This window comes from Colletes latitarsis, chromosome 7 (assembly GCF_051014445.1).
Source record: "Colletes latitarsis isolate SP2378_abdomen chromosome 7, iyColLati1, whole genome shotgun sequence".
In the NCBI taxonomy this organism is placed as follows: domain Eukaryota; kingdom Metazoa; phylum Arthropoda; class Insecta; order Hymenoptera; family Colletidae; genus Colletes; species Colletes latitarsis.
Genome location: NC_135140.1, coordinates 4,405,113 through 4,425,424, shown reverse-complemented (window position 1 = coordinate 4,425,424; position 20,312 = coordinate 4,405,113). Strand labels below are relative to the sequence as shown.

The following is a 20,312-nucleotide window of genomic DNA, read 5'->3' as shown; positions in this document are numbered from 1 at the left end:
ATGATCAATAGGAAGTGCTGAAACTTCTTTTGGTATATACAGTCAAAGTAAATGTCAAAATAAACATAGAAGATAGAAAAAATTATAGTAGGTGATATGATCATTAGGTAGGGGATGAAATGCCCTTTAAAATGAGCGTTTGTGAGAGTCGATAGCTTTATTAGTTCCGGAGATATAGCGATTTTAGTTTCAAGTCGATGCGGTGGCTAGTTACGAAGATATAAGGATCCGAAGCGTTTGTTTACGTTCCATTGATATCAATGAACTCGCGCGCGTAACAATAGTAAATAGAGCGTAGTAAATTCTTGGAAATACTACGCCGAGTAACTATGTACTACGTGACTGGGTCGCGAGTCACGTACGAAAAAGAGAGGTCCAGCGCGACGCGTCAGACGAAGACAGAGATAGTCGAATTAAGAAAAATATCCTTTTACATAAATTACGATATCTCGAGAACGGAAAGTCGGATCGACAAAAACCAAAAGCCATTTCAAAGAGGAAGCTTTGCCGCTTCTAACAATGGCTCAATAATTAATAAAACACTAATAGTTTCGGCACTGCACGCGTCTAAAGTTTTAGTATTTTTAATACGCGTGAATAGGCTATTATACGCGAGCCGGGCAGTGAGACAGTCGAATTAAAAAAAATTACCTTTTACATAAATTACGATATCTCGAAAACGGAAAGTCGGATCGACATAAACGAAAAGCCATTTTAAAGGGGAGGCCTTGCCGCTTCTAACAGTGGTTCAATTATAAATAAAACACTAGTAGTTTCGGAACTGCGCGCGTCTGAAGTTTAACTATTTTTAATACTCGTTGTTAGACTGTTGTAAGACAGTCGAAACTGAAGATTCTCTCCTTGCGTCTTTGCTATACATGTATTTCCTATTTACATCGGAAGTTAACCAGTATTTGGTATCTTTGTCCAGTTTTTTACAAAAAAATATAAATCATTCAACCGGTCAGATGACCGGTCGTGGTAGGCAAGGTAGACTACATATTTTTCTCAGAAAACAGACAATAAGAATAGACGTGAACATTGTAAAATTCATTGTACGTATACTATAAGAAAAGTCGTGAACTTAAATGGCGCTAAAATAATATTGCGTGTTAGAAATTCTAAACGAAATTTTAAAAACGGTAATTTGATCGGTCGCGGTAGGTTTATTATTAAAGAATAAGTCCGTTCACGAAATACAGTTTCGCGTTCGATCGAAATATTTCTCAACAATTAGGCATATCGCTTAAAACGTGTCATGAAACCAGGAAACGTATTAGGAGTTGAAAAATTGAAATTTGTACCCCATCGCGTACACTAGCGTAATTTACAAAAATCCCACGGCCCCAGCAGCCCTTTCATAGACTCGTTCATGCGTGTGTGTGGTTCGCAGAAGCACCTACGCCTCCCAGGCTATCCCTATCCGCTACCTTGGGACGCGCCACGTAGGGGTTCACCTCTTTTTTTTTTATGTGGGGAAATCCTCATGATGTATGTGTCCCAAAGGACATGGACACAAGCGAAAATATACTATAATAGTGGTAGGAATTACAGAGATAGTTGGAGCAGTGGAAGTTAGAGTTACAGTTGGGATTGAAGGACTGCTTACAGGAATAGTTGCACTAGTAGATGCAATAATAGATAAAGTAATAGTAGAAATTGCAATAATTATAGAAGTACCAGCATCCTCAGCAGTAGTAACAATAGAAATAGCAGCTGCAGTTGCAGTAACAGTAGTAGTAATAATGATAGTAACATTAGCAACTGCAGTAGATTATGCCGATCACAATAATCCTCTTATAAACACAGTAAAGATTCCCGAATTAGAGTCAACGAGAAATTTAATTGCCACTCATCGCCATTAACGTCTAGTCTGTACCATGCAATAGTAGTTTCAGGTAAAAATGGACAACAGGTAACCGAAAAGAAAAGCGCACGTAGATTCTCTTTTACTATCGTTAAAGATTTATTTCATAATATTACACCAACAACTATTATTGAATTTTTATATAATAATAATTAATAGATAATAATAATAATAATAATAATAATAATTAATAGATGATAATAGTAATAAAAATAAACATAATAATAATAATAATAATAATAATAATAATAATAATAATTATAAAGACAATAATAATTTTCTTTTTTTACTGCTTGAAAAATACGAATGAACGCTTACATACATACATTAATTAATTGCAATGTCTTACAATTAATGCAATAATAGCCTAAAGACGCGACGCGCGTTAGAAAATATGTCGACATTGTTCGCCATATATGTATATATTTGTAGAATTATATATCATTTCTTTTACTCTCTCTTCTTCGTTTTTCAATCTGGGTCGCGTGAATCGATCGTCCTCTTTTTTTTGTTTGTTTGTTTGTTTTGCTACAACGCCTTGAACCGTTTATCCTCGGTTACTTTCCGTCGTCAACACACACGAGTGGAATGCTCGACCGCGGCAAGTTCGTCGACCGGTCTAGCGTTCGAAAATCGTTTCTCGGCTACAGCGACAAAGAAGTCACAGGTGCGCAATTACGAGCGAAGCCTCCGTCGCGGAAGTTTCATACATACTATGCTACATACGTTAAATACACATCAACCTCCGATCGATCGATCGTTCGTTCTTCGTCATCATATTCCCTGTCATTTCCAATCTCCTCTTTCCATTCTCGGTCGCATTTTCATTCGTTCTGTTCCTTTATTTCCATCATTTACGCAAGAAAGACAAGAGGTACGTTTGTTACAATGATAATCAGAAAACGAAGGTTCCCCGGGGTTTGCATCCACAGACGGCGAAACAACCGGGCGGAGAATTTTATTTATATATTCATTTATTTATATATATATATATATTTATTTATTTATTTATTCATTTATTTATATGTATTACGCGATATTTTATAATATCATTAATATACGGAAAAAGAAGCTCGTTAATCGTTTACGGAGTACACTGAAGAATTTTTCTCGTCGGTTAATAAACTGCAAATTTATTCGCAATGTTATATGTTACACGGATGGTATAACGGCGATAACGGAACAATATATATAATTTCATTTATTTATTCATTTGTTTATATATCTATATTTTGTATTCTGTAAAATATAATAATACGGCGACTGTTGCGCGCTCGTGGTGCACGCGCGACGTTCCCATCTGTGCAGGATGTTCCAAAGTATGTGGTGAAACTCAAATACAGAGGAAAGGGAGGAGGATGATTCCTTTCGAAAAAATCAATTTAGAATACGCATATCTTTGGAGGAAATTTCTAAATGTAATTTACAACCAACAGCATTAATGGATACGTAAAGGGGATATTTCTGATTATCGTCGATCCATAAATCTAAGTAAAAACTGATACTAAGATGCCATAAATTGTCAAAGAACAAGTCACGATTATTTCAAAACTTTTTCATCTTCGTTCGAATATACCATAAAAGAACTATGGATAGAATTCTACAAATCTTGATGGAAACGTCCACTTTTTCCTCGTCTTTAATTTTTTTGTCGTTAATCAAAAGAATCCTTTCGTAATATATTCCAATAAAAATTAGAACATTCTAAACAGGCCCCGTACCAGAATCTGTAATCGCGACTCGTTCATCCAAGATTCAGATAAACGCTCGCCTTGTATTTGTTACTCGAAATTGTTGTCTACACATAATTTGGAACATGTTCGCGATGTCAGAGATTCTTCAGCGACACTGTCGACGCGCTCAGCTTCCGGTCCGCGGTTGAAGCGTCATGGCCGCCCGGGGGAACGACGCCCGTCACCCTGCTCGCATTAATACCCAGACAATGTAGTGACAAAATAGTAGACAAGTAAGTACAACAACTATTGTAGCTTAGATGAAAATCTGTTGTTGCCGGGCCTCAGACGCGTTTGCATTTCCACGACTTTCGTCTCGATTGTTGCCGATCGGCCAAAAAGTCTCTTTCGACGCTAAGTTTTCGTTTGGCAGTGACGTCTTGCGTTGGACTAACCGTGACGATTTTTGCGCGTTTCGTCCCCAAACGACGGGACGATTTGCTGCTCGATTCCAGAACCGTCCTCTTTTCTCAACCGCGTTACCGGTTTTTGGTTCAGGTGGAAATACGATCGCGAAACGTTGTTCGCGGCGATCGAGCGCGAAATCTCATCGAAAGAAATCGTGAAACGCGTTAGAAGAATGATAGCGATTTTTCGATCGTCTGAGGCCACGGCAACTGAGGTATTTGTGAACGAACGCACGCCGTGTCGCATTCTCTCACTCTCTCGTTCTCACTCACTTTCTCTCTCTCTCTCTCTCTCTCTCTCTCTCTCTCTTTCTCTCTTTTTTCCTACACTCTGTACGAACAACGGCGCTGCTTACTACGGAGGTTCGTTTTCTCTTTCATTCCCTACAAGTTGAACGCATTGTTCTTCTTCAACTTTCTTTTTTTAAATTATTTTTTTTCTCGCTTCCCCTCTCGTACTTTTTTTTCTTTTTTTTTCTTTTCTTTTTTTTTTTTTTTGATATCTTAACTACCGGAATCAATTTCCATCCATTAAATCGAAGACATGTTTTTTTTTTTTATGTATTTGTATTCGTTTTGTACTTGTACTGTTCAGCAAGGCAGCGTGTTGCACTTTGTTTACAATTACAATTATAGTCGGGCCGTGATTGTCCACGAAAGATTCCACAACGTCGCGAATGGTTCTTTTGTTTATGTTTTTTTCATTTTTTTTTTTTTTTTTTTTTTTTTTTGTGTGTGTGTATTTTGCATCTTCCGCGTGGATTCTTCCCTTTTTCTGTCTCTCGACCTGAGTTTCGAAAATGGAATACGTGAACGATTGAAGAGACGGACAAGCAATTGAATCGAGAATGTAAACACAGGGGCCAGATTTTGTTTTCGACGACAGTGAAAAGGATTCTGCAATCGAAGAAAATTAGTTTTAGGAATGATAGGGGGTGGAAAAACGGTGGTTGCACGCTTGCTTGCAAACCCGAATTGCGTTGCTATTCACGAAATGAATACTCGAACTGAGAAAAGTGGACTGTAGACACTTGCAACACGTGGATCCTTTTGCGCTCGACGACCCGGTCTATCTCTTAATAATTTGTGCTTCGTACGGTGAGTTACGTATGGGACTAAAATTAAGTTTACAAACGGATGGAAACCATCGACGCTTCGCGATCGTGACAAGGAAGTAGTAAATCGCAAGAAATTACACGCAAGCGAGAAAGCGATAGTGGTCGCGATGTGTGGGCGATTTGAAACTGGCCTGAACGGTTTCATGCGCGTAATTTGACCGTGCACACATCGCGATCGATCGTCATTTTAAAAAAGAATAGTAAAAAGAAAGAAACAAACGACCGTAATTGCGACAAAATCAATAATAAAAATAATAATGCTAATTGTAGTACTAATAATTATTATTACAAGAATTATAATAATAAAATAATAATAATAATAATAATAATAATAATAATAATAATAAGTATCCAGTAAGTTCTCCTTAACGCGTTTAAACAATCACTCTCATAAGTCGCTGTAACAAATCGAAAAAGATTAACATAAAAATAAAATCAAGGAGAAACCTTACAAAATAGGCCTATATATAATATTTTATGCGTGTTATGTATGTATACGTACATATCTGTATATATATATTTATGTACATAAAAAGTTAACATAACGTGCCATCGACTTCTCGTCAGTATCGTACATCGTTCCTCTTTCTTCTTTTTTCGAGCTAGCTAAACGATCGAACTATCCCTGGTGATCAATTAATGATATTAGTAGACGTACCGATAATAAACGTTACCGATACATACATCGTACACACACGCGTGCGCGTGTATGTACACATATATGTATATATACGTGTATAACGTTGAACAGGCAGAAGACTCGACAGACAGAAAATTCATACATAATAATACACTGAGCAGAACAACGTAAAGTGGTTCCGATACGATGTCGAAGTGACACGAAGACCCGAATATCCATAGGGAAGTACACTAACAGACGATATGTAGAATCAAATGAAACGATGATATTCGATGTGGTTCACGCGTCGCTTGGTACAGAGCGAACGAACAAAAAGGAGGCTCGAAATCTTTCAAAAAAATTCTGCATCCTTCCGCGCGTTTCGATGATATTGCGTAAAGAGAGAGATTCGTTAGAATCGCGAAACTCTTTTTTTTTTATTAATTCGTTTGTTCGCGTCGGGCCTCGTTTTCGTGCGTTTCGCGCTCTCGCCGCATCGTCGAATGGATTCGAGATGCTCCCTCGATGCGCACTGACCCTTTTCGTTCGAACGCCTCTGCGCAGCGTGTTGCGCGCGCAACAGCGCGGCTCGTCGTTCGAATAATCGCGCGTACCTCGCCCGTTCATCCCTTACATCGAGCGCGATTCCATCATCGGCTCGTTTCTTCGTCGTTCTTTGCATTCGGGACGGTTGATTCCTTAACGCTGGCTTTCATCAACGCCGATAAAAAAAAAACTTTTAAATAAATAAGACCCAGCAAAAATATTGGCAAGCAACGAGACGATGATGCCACGTTTTCGCAAATTTGGCAAGAACGAAGCGAGACGATACTTGATACGCGGAAGAACGGCGAGTCTTACTTCTATATTAGCTCTTTTTTTACAATCTTCTTCCCCCCTGCTTCCGACATAGAAGCGATAAGGGGACGCACGCGAGTCGTTAGTGTTACATGATGAGCGGAGGTGATAAAACCGTTTTTATTTAATCCTAGCTTCTCTTGTAAATGCGGTGTGTTTCACTTAAAAATGACGCGGTCCTTTCCTTAATAACTATCGTACAGTTAATTATCGATAGACAGTTAAGTGATATCTTTTTCTTCCTCTTAGCGTTTTTCCACTCTTTTTTTTTTTATGATTTTGCAATTTTCCCCTTCCGATAAATTTAAAAACTTTCGTAACAATTAATTTATACTTAAGGTTCTGTTAATATTAATTATGGCACAATATAAATATTATATTTAAAGTCTTTTTGAAGACATAATAAAAATAAATTTAAGTAGTCTTTCTCCTATGCTCGACGTTACTTTTTTTTTTCTATCAATTTCTCGTAATTATAGATCGTTCTTAAGCAACTTTTGTCTGTTTTCGATTCAAAGATGCGTTTTCTTACTTCTGTTCTCTTTTTTTTTCCCCCATTATACCCTCGCGATTTCGCTTCACTTTTAATACCCTTTTTGAAAAACAATAAGAATTTCGTTTTTCTTCCAAACGAAACCGAAGAGTGTTTGTACCCAAAATAATATATCCGCAACACTTTCTCGGACTTTCGTAATATCCAGCTTTTTCGAACTATTCGATACCTTTTACGAGATCGTTGGCGTAGTAAATGCACAGTGGAACGGTTCTGTTTCTATCAGAAGGTAAACGTTTATTAATCGAAAAGCAATAAACTTGTGTCCCCCATCTCGAACGAAATATTTTCTCTTTTCACTAAAAGTACTCGCTCACGGTTGGACATCGCTCGAAAGTCCGAGAAGCTTTCACAATTTCCCGATGCTCTTTGGTAAGACAATATCACATGATCAAGAAGAAGTTAAACCAATCGAAAAAAAAACAGTCTAATCAGTCGATTTCTCCCTAAATGTAGGGATGTTTTTTTTTTAAGTCTGGAAACTAGTTAAAAAATAAATTTGAGTCTTTGATTAAACGCGTTAACGTTTAGAAATTATAAAAATCAGCCTTCTCGAAAGTAAATTCGCGTATCAAAGTATTTCGTCACAGCGCCAGGAAATTAGCTTGAGCCCTTGCGAGAAATGCCGGCTCAAGTGCGATTACGAGTCGTTAATTAAACAAGAAAAGAAAAAGAATGTTAATCAACGTAAAACCTCGATAAACGTTCACGTATTAAAGTCCAACGACGGCTCTAACGGATCAAACGGAAGCTAGAATCTACGTGTATGATTGTTTGTAGAAAAATCCGTCGAACGTGCGCGGGCCACGCGATTAACGCTGTGTCTCGTTCGTGGCGTTCGCGTTCGCGTTCGCGCGAATAATCCTTTACAATTGAATACGGTTATTTAGTATTACAGTCGGGGCTTACAGTATAAAAAGTCTGCGCACAAGAAAAGTCGGCCACTTGGTATCGTCGTTGCGATTATACACGATCGACAAGAAAAAAGGAAGTACGCGATACAAACAGCGTTATTCTCGAGACAACAATAACCCACATATCGTTCACACAAAGACGCCCAGGGCTTTTTAACGTCCAGTTCATACGGATTGCATTCCATTGCCGATACAGTATATAATGCCTATGCAACTACCAGTTTACGATGATATATCGTTTACCTCTGTAAATTCACACGTCAGTCACACTCTCTCGTCCTCTTCTTACGTTTCTTCCTTGTAATAGCATACGAGACAAAAATCCATGCATTAAAGTTCGAAAAAAGATCATCGATAATATTCCGTATAATAATATTCGCTTTAAATTCTAGAACGATTAGTAGTAGTAATAATGTTGGTAATATTTCGTTTCGCGATAGAAGATGCAAACGCGACGCCTAACTACATCTTTTTCTTATTTTCATCACGTGTAAACAGTAAAAGACCTAAAGTTCCTTGTTTTTTTAGTTTGAAGACGTTGGCACATTGGAATAGATTTTGTGTGTGTATGTGTGTATGTGTATCATTTTTTTTTTCGTTTTTTTTTAAAGTTTTTTTTTTTATACTTTTTTGTAATTTTCGATTCAACACCGTATGACAGTGTACAAATAGGGTCGAGTACCCTGAAGAGATATGTTTATATATCCAAACACTGAGCTTTTGTCCCTCGATCCGTGGCGACGGCTGATCTCGCAAGAAATACGCGTCCGTTTCCGCGCATCGTCGTCGAGAATATCCACGACATTATTAGCTTTGGTCTCGCTTGAAAAAAAAAAGAAAAAACCCAGAAAACTAAAGAAAGAAATAAAATAGTCGCAACAGCAGTCAAATTCGCTTTGGTATCGTACCGATTATTACGTTAATCCTGAGTCTCGGGACTCGCCATTGTTTTTTTCACGGAGATTTTCCCGCCAAAATTTTTCCACGATGCGCGCCGTTCAGTTCTTCGCTCGTTTCTCCGGATCGTCGAACGTCGACTACACCAAAATGGATCAGCGGTCGCCCGTGATGGATCGCGAGACCTTTGACAGCATCCGATTCAATCTTCTCGGCTTAAAAGAGTCTCGTCTCGGCTTTCTTGGTTTTTTTTTTTTTACAATTAACTTACACAACACCGAACATCGACCTAATTCCGTATACTTTTTCTGTTTTCTTCGTCATATACCTCTAATATTTTTCGTTCCAGTATACCAAACTGAAGGACATCACAGAATTTCCCGATATTAATTAACCAATTAATTTCCTTTCGCTATATACACGATCAGCACGCACGCCGGCAATCATAATGTGGAACCGTTCGCGAGACTTTTTTTTTTCTATTTTTCTTTTAATCCCCTACAATCCCTCCCCCCAACCCGTTTGCCACGTTCCCTGACCCCCTTTCATTTTGTAGCGCCGAATATATCGTATCTTTGATGCTTCTTCGCGTTCGACATAGAGATATATATGTATATATCACAGAATTATAAAAGGTTTCCAAAATGACTAGGATAATTTTCACTAACGAATTCTATCTTCAGCTTTTCCCGAGTCGAAAAAGAAATTTTCGAAAAGCAAAGATGTACACGCGCAATGGTGCCGCCCCTCCCCCCTTCCCTTTTTTCCGCGGAAGAAACGTTTCTCGTATTCTTTGTTATCTCCACATTATGCTTTGGCCGGTCGTGGAAAAGACATTTTTTTTATTATTATTATTCATTTTACCTCTACGAATGTATACGCAATATTTTAAAAACTCCCGCCATCGGAAGACACCTAAATCTAAAATCGTATAATTTTTCTCTCTCTCTCTTTCTCACGGTATACTTTTTCATTCTCGCGAAGATATGTTTTGGAAAATTTCTTCTCCCGTTCTAGTTTATCCGCGTTTCCCTCTCTACTCGTTTCCGTTTCTCTTCCAATCTCCGTGCTAACGTCGTCGAAACCCCGAGAAGACGAGCGCGATTCACTCAAACTCCCCCTTTTTTAAATACTTTTTTCCCCCATTTTTTCCATTATTCCCCGCTTAGTACGGAATCTAAGAATTAGACGTAGACATAATTTGTTTTATTCATTTTTTTCCCCCTCAAATAATTTGTACTTGCTCGTTAGTTATAATGGCATTTCCTTTGTTTCATTATCTCTTTTTTTTTTTTCTTTTGTTGCTTCTTTGTAATCCCCTTACGATAAAACATCAACTTTGTTTAACGCTGAGCTCTAAACCTGAATATGTTGCGCGACGAATAACTTTTAGGGTGTTTCTCTTCACCTTGTACGATCGTAAATATGGATGTATCCAAGATTTAAAAGAACAGGGCAGTGCTCGACGGTTCTCGCACGAATCGTTCCCCGTCCCGATCGGTTTCCATTAACCTGATCGGATTGTCTCTCTATCGTTTATCAATTCTATTTCTTGCACGAAACGATGAGAAGACGACAAATGATCGAGACGGAAAGAAAAGAAATCCGTGCCGTTTCAAGACGAATCCAAATTCTATTTTACCACTTACTCGTAATATTGCACATTCGCCAACGAGACGCGTTAATTAATAGCCGTATTCTATTTAATCGCGTTGCATTCGATTCGTAAATGAAAATTGGAGGACGCTTTTCACTGCCCTGCTTTGCCGTTGTCTATCTACGTCGAACTACTTTGTTTCTTTTGCTTTCTCACTCTCATTCCATCTTTTTCCCCCACTTATAAAACCTGAACAAGAGAATATCATCGTTATCAATTATCGTACGAATATAATATATATATATATATGTATGTATATATATATATGTACAGCTCAAAATATTACTTTTAAAGAGTTAAAAATATAGTCTGTGTAATTTGCGCGCACGACGGACCTGTACACGTGTAAAAGCCCATATAACTTCTACTTGCACTTTTCCACGCTCCTCCTCCCCCTTCCTACTCTCATCGTCTTTCGGTCTGCCTCGATACATCCAAAACCTCGTCCCTTCCGTCCCTTTCCTCTCTTTCGGTTTCCAAAAATTTGAGCACATATTCCGCAGACTTTTGTAATTGAATGTCGCTTAGGCCTAAGATCCTCGGATCCTCGCGATCCACGATCGCCTATCGGTTCCAATTACCGCGATGACACACACGATTACGTCTCCCTTCACACCCGTGTCTTTCTCTGCCCTCTGCTCTCGCGTTCCGTTCTCCCGCGAGCAGGGGGACGCGATTCCGCGAGTGATCCGCGTGACCGACGTCCTCGTGACCCCCCTCGTCGAATGTCTTAAAGCAACGCGCCTCGAGACCTCGTTTAAAATCGGTACCTTAAATGGAATGTATTCTTCGACCATCGAGCGAACGTTTACGGATCGCGTCTCGGTCGATTACTCCCTCCTTTCCTCTTTGGATTTGATCGCAGTCTTGAGACGAGGAGGACCGCGAAACGAGGGCTGCGACGGGGGCGGAAACGCGTCCCCTCGACGGAGGAACGCCGATCTGTCGTCGACGCGAGGAACCGGATGGAAACGCGAACGCGTCGCCGTGGATGGCGACGCATAAGAGAGTCCGGGGACGGGTCGATCTTAAGACGGTCCCGACATTTTCATTGCGGCTGCTGCTGCATCTGGGCCTGGTGCATGCTGCCTAGAACGTTCTTTATCGACGTGGTCTTGAGCAGCCTCTTCAGCATGCCGCTCGAGCCGCGATGCTGGAGGCTCTTGTGCGTCGTGAGCGAGTTCTTGGTGCGGTACCTGCGGTTGCAAAACTCGCAAACGTACAGGGTGTCCGATTTCTCGTGCTTGTCCTGGAAATGACGCTTCAGGGAGTAGTAGCATGAGAAGTTGCGACGGCAGTACGGGCATTCCTGAGGCTCGTTTATGCCGCCCGCCGTTGGCGGCGGCATCCGGTACATGGCAGAGGGAGGCGTCGATGCTGGATGCATCCCGTTGCCCGTACCTGAAAATCGTCCGTCTGTTAGTCAAATTATTTACGACCCCTCGAATCTCCGATTCTCCCAAGGAGAACCTCGCACGCCTGTTGGGGACCGTCAATTTTATCCAAACTTTTTCCGGCGGTTCTAGAGACACGTATCCGAGCTACTTTGCCAATGCTCATTGTTTCTAAAGATATTTAATATTGAATTTTTAGATTCGAATTGTATGGTTTATTTTGAAAGTGATGAAAGTCCATTTTGTAAAAGAATAATTCAGTGTAAACTTTTTATTTATGTTAATATTTAATGCTTTGTTCAATTTAAAATTGACCGGTATAAGAAATTGTTTAGCTACTGATTATGGAAATGGTAAAAGTCCAATTTTCTTCATAGACTAGTGGTCACGTTTGGTTTATTTCACGTGCCGAAAATTACCGTTTTAGGTTACTTATTTTATGGTTGAAAGTATGTTGGATGAGGTTTTGCAAAAGTGCATCATATACTATTTTATATGAAAGATAAATGGAGGACACAGAATTTAAGAGTTGGGATTTATCACCTACATGGCTGGGAAGACTGCCAAAATTAAAAAAAAATCACCCTGGCTCCTTTGGCCTATTACATATGAAAAATATAAGGATACGGAGCAGTTATATATTATATACCTCCTGCGCATCATGAGTATTTTAAAATACTTAATAAAAAATGCTACTCCTATTTTACTTCTTGTTATTATATGTAAAGAAAATTGGATTAATACGAAATATATTTTAAGTGATATTTAATTTTTCATAACAGAAATTAAATGATCTTTACAACTGACTAATTATGAAAGTTACGTGACTAATTAAGAAAGGTGTAAGTCCATTTGCAGCTCGTAAATATACATTATTTTAGTTAAACACGTTTCGTTTAGTTGTTAGATGAACGGCTTGCAGTAAATGAGAACACGCAAAAGGAAACAGATAAACAAAAATACCAAAAACAAACTTAAAAAATGAAAAAATTTGTCATCTCTAACGAGATTCAAAATTTCGAATTTTGAGAATAAGAATCCATGTACATACTATTCACAGTCGCTAACGTAACTGTTACGATCCCCTGACGAAACTACATATAATCCGAATCTAAAAATGAAATATTAAATATCTTCAGAAATAATGAGCATTGGCAAAACAGCTTAAACACGTGTCTACATATTTTTGCTCTAGAATCATCAGAAAAAGTTTGGATAAAATTAACGATCCCACAGGTGCTAGGTCACCTTGTCAGAGTCGACCAAAATCTGATCACGATTACGAAGGCTTGCGATCGAAAAGTAACTTTGGTAAAAATTATCTGATCCGATCAGATTTTGCCCGACTCTGGGTCCCATAGGTTCGCTAAAGTTCCAAAGTACGGTAAACGAAAGGATCGATTTGGCTGCGAAAAGAGATCTCCAGAAACACGAGACACTAAAATACGTATGTAAGTCGATCCTTTCGTGTACCAAAACAGTCGTTCGATTGGGGTTCGATCTTTCTCAAACGTCCTAGATGGGAAGTAAAAGGAAAGGATGAAGAACGCGCGTTAAACCAGCCTGTCAGACATTTCGATGTCGGAACATCCGCTGTAGTCCTGGACCAGCGATAGGCCGGAAGCTGGAACGTTCGATCTCGTTTCTCGTTTCGTTCTCGAAACGACCTCGGCCCCAGTGTAACGCAACCCTACCGTCTGTCACGGGATCGATCAAGGATTAGCACAGGTTGACTCTATTCCATCGCACGAGTAGCGAGGTATCGTTAATTAAACCGAGTGGTAATTAGTCAAGTGAGCAGAGACGAAGAGGACCAAAACCACCATGCCAGACGCGTCGCGAGTCGAGACCCAGTTAGGTGTGTGTGCCTTTCGGATATCGTAATCTCCCGGAATATTAACTAGCCACGCAAAAAGAAGAAAAAAAATCTGTTACTCGACGCTTCGGAAGTGCAAGGCTAATTTTTCTACTCGTGCATGAAAGAAGCGATTACGCGGGTTTCGCGTGCGTGCAAAAAAATACAGGCGGTCATGCTTGCACGATTAGCGAAAGAGAAAAGGTATCGATACGCGACAGTTTTCAAAATTAATGTTAGCAAGAGAATAGAATTAATAGAATTAACAAAGGATGAACCAGTTTAGTATTATCGACGGGAGAAAAATAGAAAGAGAAATTTTTTTCAAAGTTTCGAACCGATCGACGGATTCGTCGACCATCGATCCGCCGTTCTCGAAGGCATTCCGTGTTAGGCGAGTATCGAAGCTGCAAAACGAGTATCAAACTACGATACACAACAACATGCACACAACATCGAACATCGAACATCGAAAAAGCCACAATAAATTAAAAAAAAAAAAAGAAAAAAGAAAAGAAGGAGACCAATGGAGGAAGAAGAAAAGCAAAACTATATTAAAAAAAAAAGAACAACGCACAGGGTGTTTGCCACGAAACGTATACAAAAAAAAAAAAAAAAAAAAAATCGTTGGTGGGAAAAGGTGGAGGTGTTAGTAGGAAAAACTTGAAGCGTAATCGTAAACCCTGTACGAGATCCGAAATCTTCAGACCTGTTTGAAAATTCGTGTGCGATAATGCTCGGATAACTGCATCGAAATGAAAAAATTCTCGGTAGAAAAATGTTTCAATTCGTATCAATGGCGGCGAAACTTGAAGAAACAAGAAATTTGGCGAAATCGGTGCAGTTGTGGCGAGCATTACCGGTAAATCGAGCGTTAACGATCTCTCCCGATCACCGATCAACGAACGAGGCGGTCGGATTCCCGCGTCTTCGGCGCGGCGTCGCGTCGGTGCGGCGAAGGACGACCCCGACGCGTCGATTCCGAGTCATCGACAGGGGGTATGGTATTATAACGGAGCTGCGAATACCGGAAGAATTCGATCGGCGACCGTACGGTACCGAAGAGAACGAAGGACGACTGGAGGAGAGGAAAGAAAAGCAGTTTCGCGCGGAGGGAGGACGGAGGAATGAACTTGACGCTGGGACGAAAGCTCGAACCGCACGAAGAAGACGCAGAAGAAGAAGAAGAAGAAGAATAAGGGTCGATCCACGTGGGAGTTGAGACCGGTTTCTCTGGCATGCACTCACTTGCGGAGGGGACAGGGGGAGTACCGGAAAAAGGAAGAGGGAACGAACTGTCGACGAGGAGCCGAGGTCGTTGCGAACCAACGATTATGCGATTGTGACCTACGCGAGCGCACCAACGTGGTTAAGAGACAGACGGTCGAGTAAAGGGGGATAACGGATAAGTAACGGGGGGAATAAAGGACGGGACCCGGACTTTTAAGGAGGATCGAATCAAGAAGATAGAAAAGACGAGAAAGCACACTTTTTGAAAAAGTGCGCGGCGTTGACAGATACGTGTCACCCCTACCTTATCTAAACCTTCAAAAGAACTTAATGTCAATGTCGCCGGGTCTGCTCTTATGATAGGTATATATATGGGTCATCAGGGAGTTACGCGAGCAGTACACCCGCTCGCAGATGACGCATCTGTACTCCTCCTGTCGCTCGGCGTGCTTGTCGGCAACGTGGCGTTTCAGGGACGCTTTGCTGCATAGCACCTTGTTGCACAGCTGGCAGGTGAACAGCTTCTTCGCTGACTGGGTGTTCAGAGAGTTCAAGGTCATAGAGGTGAGCACTGAAACACAACAATGCACCTCATGCAGCTGCAACCCCCACACTTATACCCTACGGCCGTGTCAAAGGGTCACCACGCAAACCGATAAAACTTCTTTCTCTGTGTGTTCGCGGATTCTCTGCTTTCTCTTCTCCTCTTTTCCCCATTAGTGTCGTTTACGCTCTCTGCTCGTGCTCGTACTATCCCGGACGCGAACGCTCGCGACAGGTCTGACGCAACTAATGCACGGTTTAATTTCCTCGGTCTTCGAAAAAACGCCGCTACAAAAACAATCGTACAATATTGAAAATTTTACTTTCGATCTGAGATGGGTCGCTCGGATAAATCAGAGTACCTTCTATTGTTTATGCAATATAATTCGTTAAGAAGTGAAATAAATGATCTAGAAGAGAGGAAGAAGAGTCTTTCTTCTCAAGAAAATTTACCAAGAGTGTATGCATCGCGTTTAATGAAATACGAACGAAAGTTAAAAGTAATCTGATTTACGTTTTGGCAAATTGCAAAGGGTTGAACGTTCGAAGCCGCGCGATCGCTGAAACGTTTTCCTCGAATGGGTCTCTTCTTTAGAAATTATTCGCCCGAGCAACTAATAGAGTCGCGCGGCCATCTTCCGCGGTTCTCGCGGTTCCGAAAGACGACGAGAACGATATATTCGCGCACCGGTGCCGGTTTCTTTTTTTTCTTTTTGTGGGAAGCACACGACGATTATTTCATTGAAACGCGACGAGATTGAGCGCGGCCGCGGATTCGAATGGGGACAAAAAGAAATCGAAAAAAAGGGTAAGGAGAAGCGCGGCGGGGCGCATTCGACAAACGAAGAATACAGGGGGGGTAGACCCGTTGGAAACTCTTCCGACGACGTTACGAGACGCCTGGTCGCCTTTCGGGGTAGCGAAGTAAGAACTTTCAATGCCAGTCTTTTCTTCGGGCCGCGTAACCAAAGGCTCGAAAAGGGTTAAGACGCATGTACGCGCGTGCAGCCATACACGGGGGAACGGAGTAGAATGGCTCCCGTGCATATCGCTGATATAAGTCGGTGTGCTGCGCGTGTGACTTCTGTGCATTCACGGGCACCACGCAATTCAAGACCCGAAGAGATGGCCGAGAACGAGAAAAAGAAAGGGAAAACTAAGGGTCGCGAATGAAGAACGAAGCATGGACACGGAAACGCGGCGCGGTTCATTTGTAATGGACGGCGTGCTCGTTAATTAAAAAAAAAAAAAAAAAAGATCCGGTCAGACGTTGGCGTTCTCCGTCGCTAAAGTCTCCCGTTATGCTACCCCACACGTATATATCTGCATACACATGCGTGCGCGTATACGCATAATGCCGTATCTGCCCCTTTTCTTCGTCCTTTAGCCATCGAACGCGCACAACCCTTCGAAATGCCTTTCCCGTGCGAAAAAAAAGCTCTTTATCCAATTTCTCGAGTTGCTTCTCGTTAAACTCCGGGCCGAAAGAAACTGTGAAAAACCAGTCAACACCTCGCTGATGAGGTCGGTCGACTGGATTTCTGATAGAATATCGTGAATATTCCTTGTACACGCGTATACGACGCACATTTGCTTGCACGTTGCTCGCTACCGAGCAATAGAGGGGAATGGAATAATAGGGGGAAGGTTCAACGTGGATAAAAACAGACCAGGTATGCACAAAAACTGCGCGCTCGTTTCCGACGATAAACACTTTACCAGTCACTCTCAGTACACGCATACGTACACGTATCGAACGTATGCTTCGTTAGACTCCTAACAAAACGTGGGGGGATGTCAAAAGAAATAAAAAAAAAAAATAAAAATAAAAATAAAACCAGACGAGAAATAAAGGAGACGACGAGAAGGAAACACTGAGCATTCTGGGTGACACTTAAAGCATGCAATTCGAAGTAAACGTAATAGTAATGCGTGAGCGGCGTGGCGGCTTAACCCTTTCGCTGCCTAATCAAATTATACGGTTTAAAATGTCGCTACCTTCTTTTACGTATAAATTTATCGTTTTTACGTTTTAAAAACAGACATTTGAAAATTTCTTCTTCGTAACTGTCGATGATATAATAAACTGTCTCTCTATCGAATGCAGTAATTTTTTAGTAGAACCTCGCCAAACTGTTATATTTTATAGTGAGAATTAAAAATGAATTTTTAATCCACTGGACAAATGAGTAGCTTAAAATAATTGGAAACATTACTGTATATTTTAAAGAGCCAAGATATTTTCGAGTCCAAACATTTTATCCAGTACCAGTGTGGTTACTCAACAGCGAAAGGGTTAATCTGTTCTCCCGTTTATCCTGGCCGCGAATGGCCCTCTCGAACGTGATCGAGAACGCGTGGTCCTTTGGCTCCAAAGGGCGCCTCGTTATTTTTCCTGAATTTTCTTTACTCTGTTCCGGTTCGTATCGCTCTTTGCCTTCCGAGCATCCAAGTATCGCGGTCGCGTGCACCTGTTCCTCCTCCGAGAACCCTTTCTACGACCGTCGTGTCCGCGGCCTCCTGGTTTCTGAATCGTTCTTACTTCGTGCTCCGCCGCGACCACGTGTATTCAAAGCGAAGGCCGTTTTGGTTACCGTTCCACCGTGTAGAGAGTGTGCCCGCCGATGGAAATGCGAACGTACACACACGGAACAATGGCTGCGGATCGTTACACGATTTATTGAATGATCGCCCCGTCGTCCACGGACGATGGAATTTCGATCCGTGTCCGCTTTCCATTGACGACACGGATCCTCTGTTGTCCCGCGTATAAACTTACCTGCCGGCTGAAAGAAAGAAGCGTGTGGCGCGTGGGGTAGCGAATTACCTAAGGTGCAAAACGGTAGTTACATCGGTTTCTTAGTTTTTTTTTTCTTTTTTTTTTCATCGAGGATGTGATAGGTGACTAAAAATACAGAAAGAAAGAAAAAACGAAGGAATACAAGCGAGTTATTAAACCAAATAGTACATTTCATATTACATATATATATATATATATACATATATATATATATATATATGTATGTGTATGTATATATATATATATATAAAAAGGTGAAAATATATTAAGATGCATTTGACATTGCTTAAAAATAAAAATAATAATAACTATAATAATAATAATATAATAATAATAATAATATTAATAATAGTCGTCAATAAATATATATTATAACCAGAACACCTTGGCAGATAACAAATAATAAGTAAGCACGGTAACGCTCGACATACTCGCTTAAAAGATGACACGATTTGTACCCGAAACGGAGTCGTTACCGGGAAGAATTCAGACTTTTTTTTGTTTTTTTCATGTTTCTCGGACGTTTCGAGATGTTTCGAGCCAATGGCACCGGTTTTCCCTGTTTATTTTTCTTTCCATACAATTTTACATATCTCACGAATTTTGAATAAGCTCGTTTTTTTGTTTTTTTGTTTTTTTCTTTTGTATCTATCAGTGCTTCGCTGCTTTCTTTGCTCTCCTGCTCGGTCTCTCACTCTCTCTCTCTCTCTCTTTTTTTCTTTCTTTCTCTCTCTCTCTCTCTCTCTCCCCCTCTTCACTAACTCGTGAATACAAAATAATTCTATGCAACGGTAATCGCGATTTGCTTTCGCACAGGTAACCATTATCGTCGATGGTATGTCTGCTTAGTATCCGTGGGTGATTGCTAATTTAACTCTATATCGTAGGGTAATTAAACGGAATTGCGGCTTACTTTATTATTTAAGATAGATGTTGTACGAAACTGCTGCTTCCCTTTCCGTTCGTACTCGTAAATACGTACTCGCGTCAAGAGCAGCAAACAGAAAGGTAAAAGTAACTCAAAGAAATAAAGAACAACGTAAGATCCTATCGTCCCTATTTGTCGTTAAGTCTACGGATTAATAATTACGAGAAACAAACAAAAATAAAAAAAAAAGAGAAAAAAGAAAAAAATATGAAGATTCTAGGACTTGTGCGTCCGTGCGTGTGTGTGTAACTATGCGTACAAACGTACCTCTTACCCATGACCATAAAATTAAACAGTGGTTAAATCTGTAATCTGTGCGCTAAAAGCCTATCGTGTAAACAAAAAAAGGAAAAAATAAAGAAACGTAAAAAAAAAAAACAAAAACGAGAAGTGAACGAAGGAAACGTGGATATGTCAGATAGTATAAAAAAAAACGATTTACAAACGTTTTGTCGTATTCGACGAATGAAACTCACTGCGTTTTGCAAAATATCAAATTGAATATGCGTTCGTCAAAAATCATTCTGACCCTCTTCTTTTCTTTCTCAGTTGATTCGAACTCCTTGCGGTGCCCTGCCGAATCTAATCGCGTTCGCATGCTTTCCTCTACCCGTGTTAACTTAGAAATTAGATACTTTTAATTAACATCGTTTGGTAACATCAGTCAAGAAACGTTTAAAACATCAGTCCAATGTGTAGATGTTGACTAATTCGAACAATTAAAAAGTAGAAAAAAAAAAGAAAAAAAATTAAGATAAATCAGTCCCAATTCAGTCTGACAACCAAATCGTGTCGCGGATGGCGGCGGCCAACTATAATTGCAATCAGGTACGCGTCTCGAGCCTTTTCTCTTAGGTGTCGTTTGCTCTCTCCGTTTTCGGTCGAACGTATCATTTTTTTTTTTTTTTTTTTATTTCACGCTTCGATCCTCTCTCCCCC

At 40.4% G+C, this 20,312-nt stretch overlaps 2 protein-coding genes across 5 annotated transcripts in view; one reads left to right on the top strand and one right to left on the bottom strand.

The window, feature by feature from the left end:
• Cbs (cystathionine beta-synthase) overlaps nt 1-20,312 on the top strand; it is a 378,127-nt gene that overhangs the window by 132,613 nt on the left and 225,202 nt on the right. The window lies entirely within an intron of this gene.
• Br (broad-complex core protein) overlaps nt 2,368-20,312 on the bottom strand; it is a 77,550-nt gene continuing 59,605 nt past the window's right edge. For 2 of the 4 annotated variants that reach the window (XM_076769718.1, XM_076769720.1), the window contains exons 6-7: nt 15,407-15,673; nt 11,885-12,024 (exon numbers count right to left, since the gene is read on the bottom strand). In XM_076769718.1, the coding sequence (XP_076625833.1) occupies nt 15,420-15,673 (254 nt within the window). In that variant the 3' untranslated portion in view covers nt 11,885-12,024; nt 15,407-15,419. Of the gene's footprint in view, nt 12,025-15,406; nt 15,674-20,312 lie in introns of all 4 variants that reach the window. The other 2 variants (XM_076769715.1, XM_076769716.1) reach the window with 1 other exon arrangement.